At 44.2% G+C, this 16,196-nt stretch overlaps 1 protein-coding gene and 1 long non-coding RNA gene across 8 annotated transcripts in view; one reads left to right on the forward strand and one right to left on the reverse strand.

The window, feature by feature from the left end:
* Positions 1-8,676, forward strand: part of KEL (Kell metallo-endopeptidase (Kell blood group)) — a 28,177-nt gene extending 19,501 nt beyond the window's left edge. For all 7 annotated transcript variants that reach the window (XM_083593257.1, XM_083593263.1, XM_083593261.1 and 4 more), the window contains exons 15-19: positions 2,002-2,112; positions 2,448-2,515; positions 4,140-4,306; positions 6,098-6,193; positions 7,254-8,676. In XM_083593257.1, coding sequence (XP_083449383.1) covers positions 2,002-2,112; positions 2,448-2,515; positions 4,140-4,306; positions 6,098-6,193; positions 7,254-7,430 — 619 coding nt within the window. In that variant the 3' untranslated portion in view covers positions 7,431-8,676. The remainder of the gene's footprint in view (positions 1-2,001; positions 2,113-2,447; positions 2,516-4,139; positions 4,307-6,097; positions 6,194-7,253) is intronic.
* Positions 8,677-10,144: 1,468 nt separating this feature from the next.
* Positions 10,145-13,226, reverse strand: LOC310753016. The gene is made up of 2 exons (XR_014543060.1): positions 12,706-13,226; positions 10,145-10,491 (listed from the first exon to the last, which is right to left on the reverse strand). It is a non-coding gene; the product is annotated as an uncharacterized lncRNA (long non-coding RNA).
* Positions 13,227-16,196: the final 2,970 nt, after the last annotated feature.

Genomic DNA, 16,196 nt, shown 5'->3' on the forward strand with positions numbered 1-16,196 from the left:
TTTACTTATTTCCCTGACCTCCTCACACCTCCCTTTTTTGTATTCTAGTTCAATAGTTGTTTCAGCAAATCCTTACCATTTTTGCTTTTATCTTAGTAATTTATCTTAATATATTGTAACTTTACATTCTCACCTGTTAACAATCCATTTTTACATACCCCTTTGTAGCATTACTGCTAAAACCACATAACTTCATTCCAGCATCCTTCTAACATTCCTTAATTTTACAGTATTTCTGTAAATAGTCTTTAAATTTCTTCTACTGACTCTTCTCCCTGGTCTCGGATTCTGCCAGTCATTTCCGCCAGTTCCATGTAGTCCATCAACTTCATCTGCCATTCTTCCCGGGTGGGTAAATCTTGTGTCTTCCAGTACTTTGCGATGAGTATTCTTGCTGCTGTTGTTGCATACATAAAGAAAGTTCTATCCTTCTTTGGCACCAATTGGCCGACCATGCCCAGGAGAAAGGCCTCTGGTTTCTTCAGGAAGGTATATTTAAATACCTTTTTCATTTCATTATAGATCATCTCCCAGAAAGCCTTAATACTTGGGCACGTCCACCAAAGGTGAAAGAATGTACCTTCATTTTCTTTACATTTCCAACATTTATTATCGGGCAAATGATATATTTTTGCAAGCTTGACTGGTGTCATGTACCACCTGTATATCATTTTCATAATATTCTCTCTTAAGGCATTACATGCCGTAAATTTCATACCTGTGGTCCATAACTGTTCCCAGTCAGCCAACATAATGTTATGTCCGACATCTTGTGCCCATTTAATCATAGCAGATTTCACCGTTTCATCCTGAGTGTTCCATTTCAACAGCAAGTTATACATTCTTGATAATATCTTAGTTTTGGGGTCTAACAGTTCTGTTTCCAATTTTGATTTTTCCACCTGGAAGCCAATTTTCTTGTCCAAATTGTAAGCCTCCCTTATTTGATAGTAATGAAGCCAATCTCGCACTTTGTCTTTTAGTTTCTCAAAGCTCTGCAATTTCAATTTATCTCCTTCTTGTTCCAAAATCTCCCAATATTTCGGCCATTTGGCCTCCATATTGAGCTTTTTCTGAGCCTTCGCTTCCATCGGTGACAACCACCTTGGGGTTTTATTTTCAAGTAGGTCTTTATATCTTATCCAGACATTGAACAATGCTTTCCTGACAATATGATTTTTAAACGCTTTATGTGCTTTGACCTTATCATACCACAAATATGCATGCCACCCAAATACATTATTAAAACCTTCTAAATCCAAAATGTCTGTGTTCTCAAGAAGCAGCCATTCTTTCAGCCAGCAAAATGCAGCTGATTCATAGTAAAGTTTAAGGTCTGGCAGGGTAAATCCACCTCTTTCTTTTGCATCAGTTAGTATTTTAAATTTTATTCTGGGCTTCTTGCCCTGCCAGACAAATCTTGAGATATCTCTCTGCCACTTCTTGAAACAGTCCATTTTGTCCAAAATTTGCAGTGTTTGAAACAAAAACAGCATTCTTGGCAATACATTCATTTTTATCACAGCAATGCGGCCTAGCAATGAAAGCTTCAAATTTGACCATATTTCTAAATCTTTTTTGACTTCCATCCAACACTTTTCATAGTTATCTTTAAATAGATTTATTAACCATAGTCATATTAACCCCCAGGTATTTCACTTTCTTAACCAATGTTAAACCTGTCTCCTTCTGAAACCTCTCTCTCTCAATCACCTGAAACTCTTCTTAACCTGAAGCACCACTTTAGCTAATGGGGCCTCCTGCTGCCGCCGCTCCGCCAGAGCACGATTTCTGTTCTTATCCTGAAGCACTATTTCTGGGTTAGAGGAGTCTGTAACCTGAAGCGTATGTAACCTGAAGCGTATGTAACCCGAGGTACCACTGTACTACAAAGGTGAGCCCCGTTGAGTAGATCAGGAGGAACGAGATGTGGAATAAAAATCATAGCCCAAGTCATTCCTTCCTTCACCATCTCTTTTTTTTTTTAATGTTCTATTCCAGTTGGGAAGTTCCCCCGTGGTCTGTTCATTCATACTATTCACTGAGGCGACACGCTGTCGTTTTCCCTGCTGGAATGTTCCGCAACCCTTTCTTCCATACCGAATTTCCCAGGTAAGGACTAAGTGGCGCAGAATTGCTCGCAGAACTGCTGCCCTTCCATTGCACCATGCTGCAAGTAGCAGTAAAACAAAAAACGGCCAAAGCAGTTTGATCAGAAAGTCTAGAGAGACAGAAATGTGGGCACAAATAATGATGGCTCTCCCATCATCAATCTGATTCAACAATCTGAAAAAAACCCCTGTAACCTTACTTAGAATATGGAGTCCACGGGAAGGAAAACAAAGCCTACATCCCTTTGCTGATGTTTTGCAGGCTTCCCACATAGACAGCCTGTAGATTTCAAGCCATGGAGGTTTCGCTAAGCCCTTGTCTTGTGTGTTTTTCAGCGCTGTGAACTTTGGAGCCATGGGGTTCTTCATGGCGCACGAACTGCTGCACTCCTTCTACGATTATGGTATGTAGTGGGAGGCATTGTAGATAATCTGCTACACCTTCCGTTATTTGAACTTGTGGGGTCTTACTTCCCTAAGTGCCAGAACAACTCATTGCCCAGCTGTTCTGTGTGCTGAAACCCAAGGCACCAATTTCTCAGCTGCAAAGTGGCTTTGGAAGGAGGCAATTTTCATTGGAGAAGCAACAGGCAGGAGGGAGATGCTTAACCCTTCTCCCAGCAACGCACCCTGAGGTTTTGTCTGCCCCTTCCACCCACCCACCCACAGCCTCCTCTGTTCCAGCCATGTTTATTTCTTCACCAATGTGGACCTGGAACCCTAGCAGTCGGGGAAGTGGCTAGGAGAGGGAAGGGGAGAAAGCAGCTTTCTCCTGGCCATCGCACGTTGCCCCTTCCCAGTGCTGCTTTGCAAAGGAGAAGCAGTAGCCAAGGCTTAAGTACATTGGGTAGCTAGCCAGTTAGCAATTCTTAACCAAAAGTATAAAATGCAAACTTAAGTTAAGACAGAATTTAAATCTACTGAAAAACCCAGCAAGTTCTGTATTGACTCCTTTGCCTCCCTTTTAGTTGAAACATAATAATAATAATAATAATAATAATAATAATAATAATAATAATAATGTATTATTTATACCCCGCCCATCTGGCTGGGCTTCCCCAGCCACTCTGGGCGGCTTCCAACAAAATATTAAAATACAGTAATGCATCAAACATTAATAGCTTCCCTAAACAGGGCTGCCTTCAGATGTCTTCTAAAAGTCTGGTAGTTGTTGCTCTCTTTGACATTTGGTAGGAGGGCGTTCCACAGGGTGGGTGCCACTACCGAGAAGGCCCTCTGCCTGGTTCCCTGTAACTTGGCTTCTTGCAGTGAGGGAACCGCCAGAAGGCCCTCGGCGCTGGACCTCAGTGTCCGGGTAGAAGCAATCCAGCTCATGTCCCAACCCTTAACCCATCCTAAGGCACATTTAAAGCTGCCCTATTTTGGTACTCACAACCACCTCAATTAAATGGAGGAACAAAAATAGGATGAATGAGATCCCCCCGCCCCGGCATCTTCCATTTTTGATGATGTCATAATAACTGAGCTCTGAATGGTAAATGGTTTGCGTAGACTCTATATTTGTCTAGGCCCAAGGAGAAACGAAGTCCGGACTTGACTTGTTTGTAACCACATAGATGATACAGTCCCCCCCCCCCTTTTTAGGGACTGTAGAGTACAGAGCTTATACATGTGGGTCTTGCTTTACCAACATTCACTATGAAAAAATTCACTTAATCCAAACATGAGTAGTTAGTACCCAAAGTTTGCTGCGCACGCTCCACATGCAGATAACCAAGCAGGGAGCATTTTTTCCTTGTTTGCCTTTTGCTGGTTGACTGAGGAACAGAGGGAGGGGGAGCAATCAAACAAATCAGAGAGCATTTTTTCTGGGCTTTGCTGGTTTATTTTGGCTTCTGTAGGGCAAAATTCCATGGTCAGGTACGCATTAATAATTTCCCCATAGGAATTAATGGAAATCATGGACTCATTATGTGAACTCTAGCCTAGTGAACGATTCCCAAGGAACACATTGCTGGTGATCACCATTTGGGACTTAAACATCCTGGATTTCCTTTCGGTTCACAGTGTTACACGAGAACTGTCTTGCCTGTGATATGAAAACATTGGCACAACGTATAGACTGTCTTGTGAAACAGTACGAGAGCTACTCCTTGAAGGGCCACAGCATCAATGGCTCTTTCACCCTCCTGGAGAATGCAGCTGATACTGGGGGACTTGCCATGGCTTACCAGGTACCAAAATCTGATAATCATCAGAGCTTGCAGGTACTCCTCAGTCCTCACTTGCAGCCACCATGCTGTTTTCTCTTTCCACGTATCCTTGTTGCCACTGTCTCTTGGGTGGTCTTCTTCACATCACTCCACTATGGTCCACCTCGTTTCTTCTTTTATATCTTCTTGCTAAATCCATTTGAACTTACCGTATTTTTCGCCCTATAGGACGCACCGGCCCATAGGTCACACCTAGTTTTCTTGGGGGGAAATAAAGGGGAAAAAATTTATTCCCCCCCCAGCCGTGGCTTCAGCGCGCCCCGCGCTCCGGGCAGCAGGCTGCTATCCGCAGGGCTCCCCAGGCTTGCTGATAGCTTCCTGAAGCCTGGAGAGCTAGAGGGGTCGGTGCGCACCGACCCCTCTCGCTCTCCAAGCTTCAGCGAAAGCCTGCATTCACCCCATAGGACGCACACAGATTTCCCCTTCATTTTTTGGAGGGGAAAAAGTGCGTCCTATAGGGCGAAAAATACGGTACCTTTCTTAATTGTTTACCCCACAGTGAGTAGGTGTTTGTGTCCCCACGCTTTCATGGATGATAATTTATCATCTTAAGCGTGTTAGTGCCTGCTCTCAATGAAGTTGTCCATTAGCATTTCTGCTAGATGTTTCCCCTTCAGTTTAAGAAAAACTGGGTGGGGGAGATTTTCATGCGGAGACACAATTTCACCCAAGTACACGTGTTCAGTGGTTTGGGTACAATGCTCTCTTGGAGTGAAAACTCCATGTAAAATACCAACTTCTTTGTAATTTTGAATTTATGCATGATCATTTTTCGATCATTTGTTTTTAGATCTTTTTCTGTTCTGTGGTGTAAATTGCCTTAAGACTGTGTGGTCTAAGGCAGTACATTGCTGTTGCTGGCATCCGACTGTCTTGAGAGACAATGGAGTATGCCTCCAGGGGTGAGGTCAAACTGCTGCCTATACAGTCATACCTCATGTTACGTTTTTTCAGGTTGCATCCCAGGGTTACCCAGAAGTACTGGAAAGGGTTACTTCTGGGTTTCTCCGCTCGCGCATGCGCAGAAGCGCTAAATCGTGCTTTGCGCATGCGCACAAGCACCAAATTGCGCCTGCACCTGCGCAGATACGGCGCTTCAGGTTGCGGGCTTTTCATGTTGCGAACGGGCCTCTGGAACGGATCCTGTTTGCAACCAGAGGTACCACTGTACATACATACAATACATACAGTAATGATGATGATGTTGATACAAAAAGAAGATTGATTACACTGGGTAAGCTTATATGCAGATGTAATCAACAGAACTGTGCAAAAGGGATGGAGCAGAGGAGAAATGGAGAATAAACCTGTAAAACTTAGCTAACAGAGTGCTATTTCTCACTCTGCCGATGGGCACTCTCTCCCTTGGAGAATGAGAGGTCATAACAAGGGGCTCTGCAATGATGCTGGGACCTCAGATCTTTCATTTCCCACTGGGCGTCTTCCAGCCAGACCACGGAAGAACAGAGTGCAACTCAGAAGATCTGGTGTCTTTCTTTTTATGGCAGGTATAAAAGTCCCTACCACTGCAACAGGTAGGGGAGGAAGACAACCAAAAGGATCGAGGAAAGAAGAGGCAGGAGCAAACCACTGCAGAGTTTCTTAGTGCATTTCTCAGTAACCACTGTCTGGCTGTCCTAGTGCAAAGGAGGTTTCTCATTCAGAGGATGCTGTTGGAAAGTCATGCTTGAAATAGGGAAATGTATTTTGAGATTTGTAATCCAGATTTCTTTTCTCCCCGTTTGCCCACAGGCATATAAGAACTGGTTGGAAAAACACAGAGAGGTGAAGAAATTACCTTGGCCTGAGGTCTCACACCACCAGCTCTTCTTCATCAGCTTTGCCCATGTAATGTACCCTTTGCTACCTTTTCTTGTTTCCTCTGTTTTGCTCTAGCTGGCTTTTAGCTACATCAGTCCCATCTCAGCTCTCACATCCTTACACACTGCCTCCATGCTTTTTGGAAGCGAGTGCAAAACTATTTTTTTGTAGGGCAACAGCAGTCGCTCTTCATTTCTCCTGGGCTTTTAAAACTGTTTTTGCTTCCGATGTAGTTTGAGAACAATTAGAAGAGGCAGTATTTTATATGATAAAAATTATTTTTTAAAAATAGTACAGCACACTAAAGTCAGAAAGGAATTAATTTCACTTGCTTTTCATCTCTTTACTTATTTGAGAGTCACTGCATCAAATGTAGTGGGGTTTACTTCTGAGTAGATCTGCATGGGATTGGGAATTCTAATCTGAGGTAGTCATTGTGAAAACTGAAGCAGGGTAATCTTTATTCCAGATTAGTTAATGTAATGCAGGAAACCTTTTGTCTGTCCATTGTCAACTCTCGCTATTCCTACCACTTGCATGAAGCTCCCCACAGATTACCCTTGAAAAAAATGTGGTCCTCGACAGAAAAAGTTTGTCTACTTTGGACCCATACAAGCCACTGGACCTAACAACATTTATACATGGGTGTTTTCCACCAGTGTAGGTTTTGCTGCTCAGAGCTGACTTAACATCTTTTTGAGTAATGTTTGAAGCCTGATGAAAACCTGCAAGACTTGTTTCTTTGACAAGAGACCATGGTGGAGCAGATAACTAAAACGAACATGGACAATTGCTATAATACCACCCCAAAGAGTTGACAGTTATTTGGGTGCTTCTCTCAAGGCTAGACTTTCCATGTAATGTAAAAGAAGACCTTAACTCATGCAGCTATCAGGACCTAAAGGTCCTACTTTACGTTACATGGAAATTCCACAAGCCAATTTGTTCTAGAATTTGTGTGGTTTCGCTGCCCCCAAACTTTCTATCCCACAACGAAAGCTGAGTGGAAACGTGACATAAACATGGAGGAGAAATGACTCACTTGTTAACCAGAGGTCAATTATTCACACCCCTGTCTTCTCTGCAGGCAATGTGTGGGCACCAAAGCCCCGAAGGACTGCAAAGCTTCTTGCACAGAGATACACACAGCCCCCCGCCACTCCGTGTCCTTGGGTCCCTAAGCAACAGCAAAGATTTCTCCAGGCACTTCCACTGTCCGAGTAAATCACCAGTGAATCCAGCTGTGAAGTGCCACATCTGGTAAAAAGAAGAAGATGCTGAAGAGCATGTGGGACTATTGGTGCAAAAAGATGGAGACATGCACTGAGGGCTCATGCGGATTCAGTGGTGTCAGCGATGTGTGCAGTAGCCACTTACCCCAATTTCTTCCATGTGCAATGCCCCTTCTTCCTCCGCTACGTCCATGCAAGTGGTCAAGGTGGAAGAAGATTCCATCCTTCCATCAAGAAGGAAGAGAATACAGAGAAGATACTGTGTTGCAGAAATTTGCTACTTCTTAAAAATAATAATACCCTCAACGGCCTTATGGACAACTTGGAACTGAGGAACTGAAGATCAGTTGACAAGTCTCTGGTGACTGTGTTTAGTGGCTCTTTTCCAATCAAAGATGAAAAGAACAGTGAGAGACTTTCTGAATAGTATAATCCGTGCTATTTTTCTAGAAAAAGAAGTGTCGGAACCGTGAACGCCTCCTTTGTTCTCTTATAATGGCTATGGCGTCCACCTGAGAGGTGCTGGAACTGAGTTCTGCCAAGTTCTGGCTAAAAAAAAAAAGCCCTGACTATAGCCACATGGAACAATGAGACACTAAGATTCAATTCATGTCAAACATAGCTAACCGTAGTTTAGACACAAACCATGACCTAGTTCTTGGTGCCACAGGACTTGTTGTTTTTGCTGTGATAGACTGTCTACCCCTCTCATTAAGGTGGTAAATCTGTGTCTGTACTACTTCAGAATGCAAGCAAGGGTTCATGTGACTGCTTATTCTCCATACAAAAATTTATTTCCATATAGAAAACCAGAACAGAGTTCCATCTTGCCTTCTCCTTTACACGCTAGTTTCATAAATTCCGGGATTATTCTATATTAAAGAGTATTCCATCATCGAAGTCTGAAGTCGTACACTCAACACACAAGTTGACCACTTCATTGAGAACTAGGCCTGCCATGGTTTGATCTTCTAAATCCCCAAAGGCAAGCCATAGATTAAAGTTGCTTATTTGCTTTTGTCCCCTCAGCTTCATGTGACTTCCTCCACCTCCATGGTGTAGTGACCAAAAAATGGTGATAGCTATGGTTTTGTGAATTTAGACTGTGCTAAACTATAGTTAGGGAACACCATGGTTTCCAAACCCACTTCAAACCATGGTTTCTAACTCTGGTTTGCTGACTGTTAATAAATTATCATCTGTCAATTTAGACATCGCACCAAAACCATGAAAAGTTAAGGTTTGGTGTGATGTTTGACTTGAACCTAGATGAATGTACATTGTTTCCTAAATGTGTTTTTATTTTACACTTTATATATATATGTATGAGATACAGCCTTGAGATTTTGTATGTGTCAAAGGGAGTGAAATTGTGTTGTCTTTATTCCATCATCTGGAGGCCTAATCAACAGGTTGTCACTTGGCCTGTGGTCCATTAAAGATCTAGCAAATTTTAATCAAGGTGTAGTTCAAACAAACAAAAGGCTCACAGTTTCACTTAAAGGGAAAAATAGTCTTCATGTGTATTTCATATGGATGCTATTGCATTGCCAACTCATGTTCATTCTGAGAAAAGGGATGAAATCGTTGCTAATTTGCCTCTCAAGGCATTCTTTTAGGGAGCAAATTATTTATTCAGCGCCACAGCCAAAGAACATCTGCTCTCCAAACACCTGTGCTCAATACTGCTAGATGGCTGCAACTGTATTGTGGAACTTGCTGGGCATGGAGCATGAAACTCATGGGATGCAATCACAATAATGTCTGGTGACACAGGTGGAGTCAAGGGGGGACAGAACCTAGTGGTGAAGGCAGAGGATGGCCCTAGGCAGTTCAAGAGAAGAGCCTATTTGTGCCAGGAATGGAGCAGATGGCAAAAAGCTATCTCAAAATAGTCTGCTCATGTGATTTGGCTTTTCACACTGGCCAGGATAGGGGGCTGTGAGACATGAGGAGGCAGTTTAGCTCTTCCCTAAAAGAGTCATGGTGCCAACAAAAACTACCTCTCTGAAGCTGCTGTTTCTCCCCATCTAGTTTGGCTCTGACCTGAATTCTGAGAATTGCCTCCTGAGGACTGAAGAAAGATGGAGGAGCTTACCTCTAACTAATAAAGAGAGTGAAGGAGATGTGACAGGCTGGTAGCAGGCCTCTCCCTTTTGTTTTCTACTGTAGGCTCACTTAGCTCTAAGAACCTCTGGAGATGGCGTAGTAGCTGAGATGAGGCATCTCCCGCCTCCTCAGTATAACTTCAAGGCAAGCTCCTCCAGGCAACTTCCCTCAGCAGTCAGGAGGGAGCCTTCTGAATTCTTAAAAGACTGAGCAAAGCTGCTTTTCAAATGGTGAGGCTTACATGGAGCCAAACTATCTTCTCTTCGGAACCTAACACATTGTGGTGAAACTATGGGAAGTGTCCCACTTCAGATTATAGGTGGGCGATTGCATGACTGAAAACTCCTCCTCCAAAAATAAACATCAAACCCTTCTGCGCATAGAAAACTAGGATATCTGTGAGGAAGCTATGCTGGAATTCTCTTGGACGTTTGGTTTTCTATGTGCAGGGGGAAGATTTCAAAAAACAAATCTGAGGTATTTCCCATCATGCAGTATCCTGCCTGTAATCAAACCGTTTTACCTCATGATTAGGTAGATCTTTCTAGAAAGCTTTCAAAGCCCAAGAGCCTATGACAAGGTGTCACCAGGGGAGGATCAAAAGGCACACTTCTCACTTAGAACAAACTCTACAAGCTTTGGTCAGAGGTTTTATTGTTCTCGGGGGGCCATGAATGTGGAGGTGTGTGTAGCTGTTACAAAAGCCCCTGTTCTCCGGTGGAGCCCCAAAAGTCCCTGGACATGAGCGATGAAGCCACAGCTGCTTCTCAGAAGGCAATCATGAAGCACAAGTAGATGTTCATGTTGTCTTCATCCATTACCATTGCTAAGACTTCGGGCTCTATGTCACGCATAAAAAAAACAGCATGACACTGGCTGTGTTCAGAGAGACGGCTAAGTCCAGCAACATGTCCTTCACGGCCGCATTCCCCAGCAGTTGGGAGTCCTCGCTCTCAGCCATGTCGATCACCTCCATGCCTTCCCCTGTTGATGAAGCCACAAATGTTTCTTCCATCTTCCCCCCGCCTTAAACATAAAGGGGGAATCAAAAATCTCTTTTCTATGATTCTCACTCTTTCATTCACTCTGTGTGCTGACACTCCATTCTGCCCCTTCCCCTGAAATGTGTTTACATTCCCTTCTTAGGCTAAATCTAGACATATAGTTAAAAAAGCGGTGTGGAAATGCTTTTTAAAGAAATGTTCTAAAATATATATTGAATTTCCTATTCACTCACCATCACCAACTAGTGTCACATTTGTATCATGCACTTAAAACACCCTTAAAACGTTATATTTGAGTCCCTTAGTTTATCCTGACACTACCTCTAGCAAATTTGCATTGAGTTTTCGTGAGAACCGGGTTTTCCTGAGAAAGTGGTTGTTTCAAGAGGAATGGAAATGTTTTGCAACACACGCACGTGCATGCTACTTTTGGTGCATTTGATATAGCTATTTGCAGACGTGTCTCTCAGACTGTTGCTGCTTCACCGCTGGAGGCTGATGTGGAGGAAATAATTCTCCCTGCTGTGCCACATTGTACTGGCAGTTTCATTGCTCTCCTGCACTGCACAGAAAGCCTTTTGTCCAATCCAGCTGCAGTCAATGCACATGTATGCATGCCTGAAAGCAATGCAGTGTGTGCTGATGGCACCCATGGTTCAATGCACAAGGTGAATGCGCTCCCTCTTCCCCACCACATTGACACCTCTCCAGACAATCTTTGCCCCCTTGCAAACAGCTGTGAACAAATTTATTTTATGGACAGTGCACCCCACCCCACTTCTGCTGGGCATCCCTATTTAGTTTTCTATGCATTCTAGCAATTGCCAGTTACTGAGGAACCACTGAATGCATCTCACGAAATCCTGGGGCACAGGAGAAATTCTGGGGCACAGAGTTCATACTTCACAATGGCTGTCCATTTCTAGGTAACGGGTGAGCAATCTGTCTTTAACAAAAGCATGACTGCCACAATCAATCTCCTTGAGGATTTCTGGACAAACCTGGGGTTCTCATAGATAGATCCTGGCTTTTGAAACCTTATGCCCGGTAAACAAGCCTGCACGACTTGTGACTCACATACCCTCCAACATTCCTCAGATGAAAATAGGGACATTTCTCACTCCCCTGCAACTGACCCTCCGAGACCCCCCGTTTTTTGCCATCCCCCCACAGAGCATTTCCTATCAGAAGAAGGGTGAGTGCCACCACCACTGCACCAACAGGACACAGCACACACACCCTCCAACATCCTGAGAAAATCCCTTCATCCCAATTTTATTCCCAGGGCAGAGTTCCCTGGGAGGAGGGATTGTGAATCAAATAGGGGTCTCCTAGCAACTCAGCACACTTAACAAACTGGGGTTCCAGGATTCTTTGGGGGAATTCACGACTGTTTAAAGGGATATGACCCTGCTTTAAGGGTATGGGGCCAGTGGGGCCACTTGCCTATCCAAATCTATCCAAATGTTGCTGAACAGCAGTAGCTGTTCTAAAAGTGCCACACAATCCACTGTGAGATGAAACTTTCTATGAAACATTTCAAAGGATTTTTTAATAGGCAACTCTTTCTGCCCATTTACCAGCACATCCTGCTTCCGCGTTCAGCCCAGGGAAAGCTATTGCAGATGGTGGGTGGAGCTGTGGTCTAAACCACTGAGTCTCTTGGGCTTGCCGATCAGAAGGTCGGTGGTTCGAATCCCTGCAACAAGGTGAGCCCCCGTTGCTCAGTCCCAGCTCCTGATAACCTAGCAGTTTGAAAGCACGCCAGTGCAAGTAGATAAATAGGTACCACTGTGGCGGGAAGGTAAACAGCGTTTCTGTGCGCTCTGGCTTCTGTCACGGTGTCCCGTTGCGCCAGAAGCAGTTTAGTCATGCTGGCCACATGACCCAGAAAGCTGTCTGTGGACAAGTGCCGGCTCCCTCGGCCTGAAAACGAGATGAGCGCCGAAACCCCAGTCGCCTTTGACTGGACGTAACTGTCCAGGGGTCCTTTACCTATGAGTATATGAAGACAGCTGGTGGGGGGAGGGGGACATTCCACAATCGTGGTGTGGGGTTTTTAGGCACAGGTTTTCACTCTCACTGTTGCCATCTTCCTACTGCCATGTCACCACCTTCTGTCTGTTTTGCCTCCATTCCTGACACCACTGATTTCTCAGGTTGCTATGCCCTGTGGCTCTATCATATTACTTACCTCCTTCCTGTCTCTTGTCCATGGTTGCTTGGAGGACAGCTTGGCTGATGAAGCCATCAGAGTAAACAAGGAAGTGGGTTGTGAAGAGCACAGCCAACAGGCCGATGGTACCCTCCAGGGACACCATTGGGACCAGATCACCCTTTCTCCACCTCTACCATTTGAAAGGACAGGAGACACCCCTCCTCATGGACCCCCGTGAGTTAATGAAGCACTGGGTTAGGTTTCTCACTCCTGAACAGGGCTCATGACATCACCAGACCTTTGTGACATAATACGAGCTCACACACTTCTGTATGCCTCCAGTGAGCAGGATCACCAAGGGAAGGGGACAACAAATAATGAAAATGCAGTGGTCTTTGGACAGAGAAAATGTCAGAACAAAGAATGGGGCTCAGGTTTGGGCCAGGAAGACAACTGGCTGATGTTTATTATATGTAGATACCAATCCAACAGGAAGCGATCCAACATTTCTCCGATGAAAATAGGGGCACCCTATTCAATTGATATTAATATTATTATTAATAGCCTGTCCATCTGACTGGGTTGCCCCAGCCACTCTGGGCGGCTTCCAGCAGATATAAAAACATAATAAAACATTAAACATGAAAAAAACATCCCTATACAGGGCTGCCTTCAGATGTCTAAAGATTGTATAGATACTTATCTCCTTGGTTCGGGGGTGGCATAACTCCATACCCTCCAGCATTTCACTGATGAAAATAGAGATGTCCTGAGGAAAAGTGGGGCATTCCAGGATCAAATCAGGAACTGGGACGGCTTCTGTAAATCCAGGACTGTCCCTGGAAAATAGGGACACTTGGAGGGTCTGCGTTCTTATTAAATTTTCAGAAACATGGAACTATAGCTGAACAACGGCACACATCCTGTTGATGCAGCTCCTGAAATCTCATAGAAAACTTAAATGTAATAATTCTGCTTCTCATGGCAGGAAGGTCACCCCGCTACTAAATATCCCCACAACTAGGAGGCAGGGTTGCTCCCTGTAGTATTGCCATATCTCAAAATATAAGAATCTGGGGAGGTGGTGGTGGCAGCTGTTCATTTTTATGGGACTGGTGGAGGAAAGAATCTAGTCGGATGGTACCCATCGGGACTTTGAAAGACGAACACTTATTCACTAAGATAGCCTCCAGATGGTGCTCTAACATAGTAGATATGTTAGTCCTGGGAAAGGAGACTATCAGCAAGTGAATCAATACAGTACTGCTTTTTATTTACGTCTAACAGGCACCTCCTCTGTGATGCCTTGTTGCAGAGCATCATCTTTATTTTTTCGTGTCATCCCAGGCGGAAAAAGATCTTGCATGATCTAGCCTAGGTCCTCTACTATGCCTGTAGCCAAGGAAGGACTACACAGTGTTGGTTTCTATTTCCCTCACTGAGCAGCAACTGCAGTCACAAGACATTGTTTTGCATTCCACAGTCCAAGTTACTGTTGGATTCCCACGGGAATGGGAGACTGGATGTGACGTACACTGGTTTCCTGTTTTTCACTGTTCTCTCGGTTTCTTTGTTAGAGAGACAGTTGCTTCTCTGCTCTCACAGAGGCAAGATGCATGTTTGTATTCTCTCAGCATAGAGTGGAAATAAAGTTAAGAATGTGGCACATACTGCTTATCCTTCTGCTGTGTGGACTACTCTGCTTGGGCTCAAGATAAGACGAGCCTGTATCAGCTTCAGATGGGCCGAAGCTGGTCAAAATCTCACAGAGGTATAGCATCTGCTTTGCATGTAGAAGGCCAGGGTTCAATCCCTCAGCAACCTCAGTTAGGGCTGGGGAAGTTCCCCGCCTGAAACACAGACAGTCCACTGTGAACCAGTGTAGACTAGACAATACTGAGCTAGACAACCAATAGACCGGAGCCGCAAGGTACACTTGGACAAAATTAGTTGAAAAACCCTCAAGACCATGAACTGGGTGGGAAGCTTCTCCAAGAGACAATACTTTCTTTTTAAAAAATATATATATATATATATTGTTTTACATTTTAGAATATTCATTTTAAAAACCTTAAAATATCAGTGACTTCCCTTCTTCTCTTTCCATGGTTCTTCTTGTTCTCTTATTCTGTATGTTAAGTCTGCAAGCTGCACATATTCCCTCAGTTTAAGCTGCCATTCTTCTTTATTTGGGACCTCACTCGTTTTCCATTTTTGGGCTAACAAAACATGGGCCACAGTAGTTGTTGTTGTTTAGTTGTTTAGTCGTGTCCGACTCTTCGTGACCCCATGGACCAGAGCACGCCAGGCACTTCTGTCTTCCACTGCCTCCCTCAGTTTGGTCAAACTCATGCTGGTAGCTTCGAGAACACTATCCAACCATCTCGTCCTCTGTCGTCCCCTTCTCCTTGTGCCCTCCATCTTTCCCAACATCAGGGTCTTTTCCAGGGAGTCTTCTCTTCTCATGAGGTGGCCAAAGTATTGGAGCCTCAGCTTCACGATCTGTCCTTCCAGTGAGCACTCAGGGCTGATTTCCTTCAGAATGGAGAGGTTTGATCTTCTTGCATTCCATGGGACTCTCAAGCGTCTCCTCCAGCGCCATAATACAAAAGCATACACAAATAACCTTTTTTTTGGGGGGGACACCTGGGAATTCCCAAGAGTCAATACTCATAGCTTCTTAAAAACTCAAGCCTTCTTCCTTCAGTTGTGGTAACATTAACCTTGCAGTTTCAAGCATATTAGCATTTTACTTGGTTGACATGACACCAGGTCTCTGGCTGACAGCTACCAATCTCTGGGGCTTCTCATACAACTCCTGTAAACAGGAGCCACATTGGAAGGGGCAGGGTAATTCTGAGTATCCCTCCCACCACCTATTGGTTCCTTCCATTCCTGTCACTTTCATGGTACAATATGGAGCAGGGGTGCCAATTTGAATAAAAAAATTTTTGTGGGGTGGGGGCAGGTAAACCCCATCCTGCATAATCAATCACAAGATACAGTGCTCACACACTATTTGAATGGGAATGCCCATCAACTTTTGGGGAGGCAGCCCCCTCAAATATTTTACTGGGGAGATGGTGAAGGCACCTCGGCCACTATGTTATGGAGCCAGTTGGCACAAGTCTGTATTCCAAAAAACTCTTAACTTCCTTTCAATAGGGAAAAAATAATGAAATGAGGGTATCTTAAAATGGAGGACAAGCAAGGATCCCTTGACCAGCAAGGATTTGTGTGATAGGTTGCTCAGTGGTCTAGGGGAGGGGGAAATTGTATTGGTTGGCTAAAATACAGCTCAGTTAACAGGAATATTTTGTTTCCAATTCCTAATTCAACCCCATGTTTCTAAAAATCCACAGGGTTTTTGCAGTTTGGTTTTCTGGCTTCCCCCAAAGACATCAGGCAGATTCAAACCTGGGTTGATTCAGGAGGACTCTGAGAGACATAAATATCGGAAAGAGACTATTCGGGTGATCTGGAAATCCTGATCTGGCTGTCCAGATATCAAGGAACGCATAGGCCAG

Source organism: Podarcis filfolensis (genome assembly GCF_964270895.1).
Source record: "Podarcis filfolensis genome assembly, chromosome: 17".
In the NCBI taxonomy this organism is placed as follows: Eukaryota; Metazoa; Chordata; class Lepidosauria; order Squamata; family Lacertidae; genus Podarcis; species Podarcis filfolensis.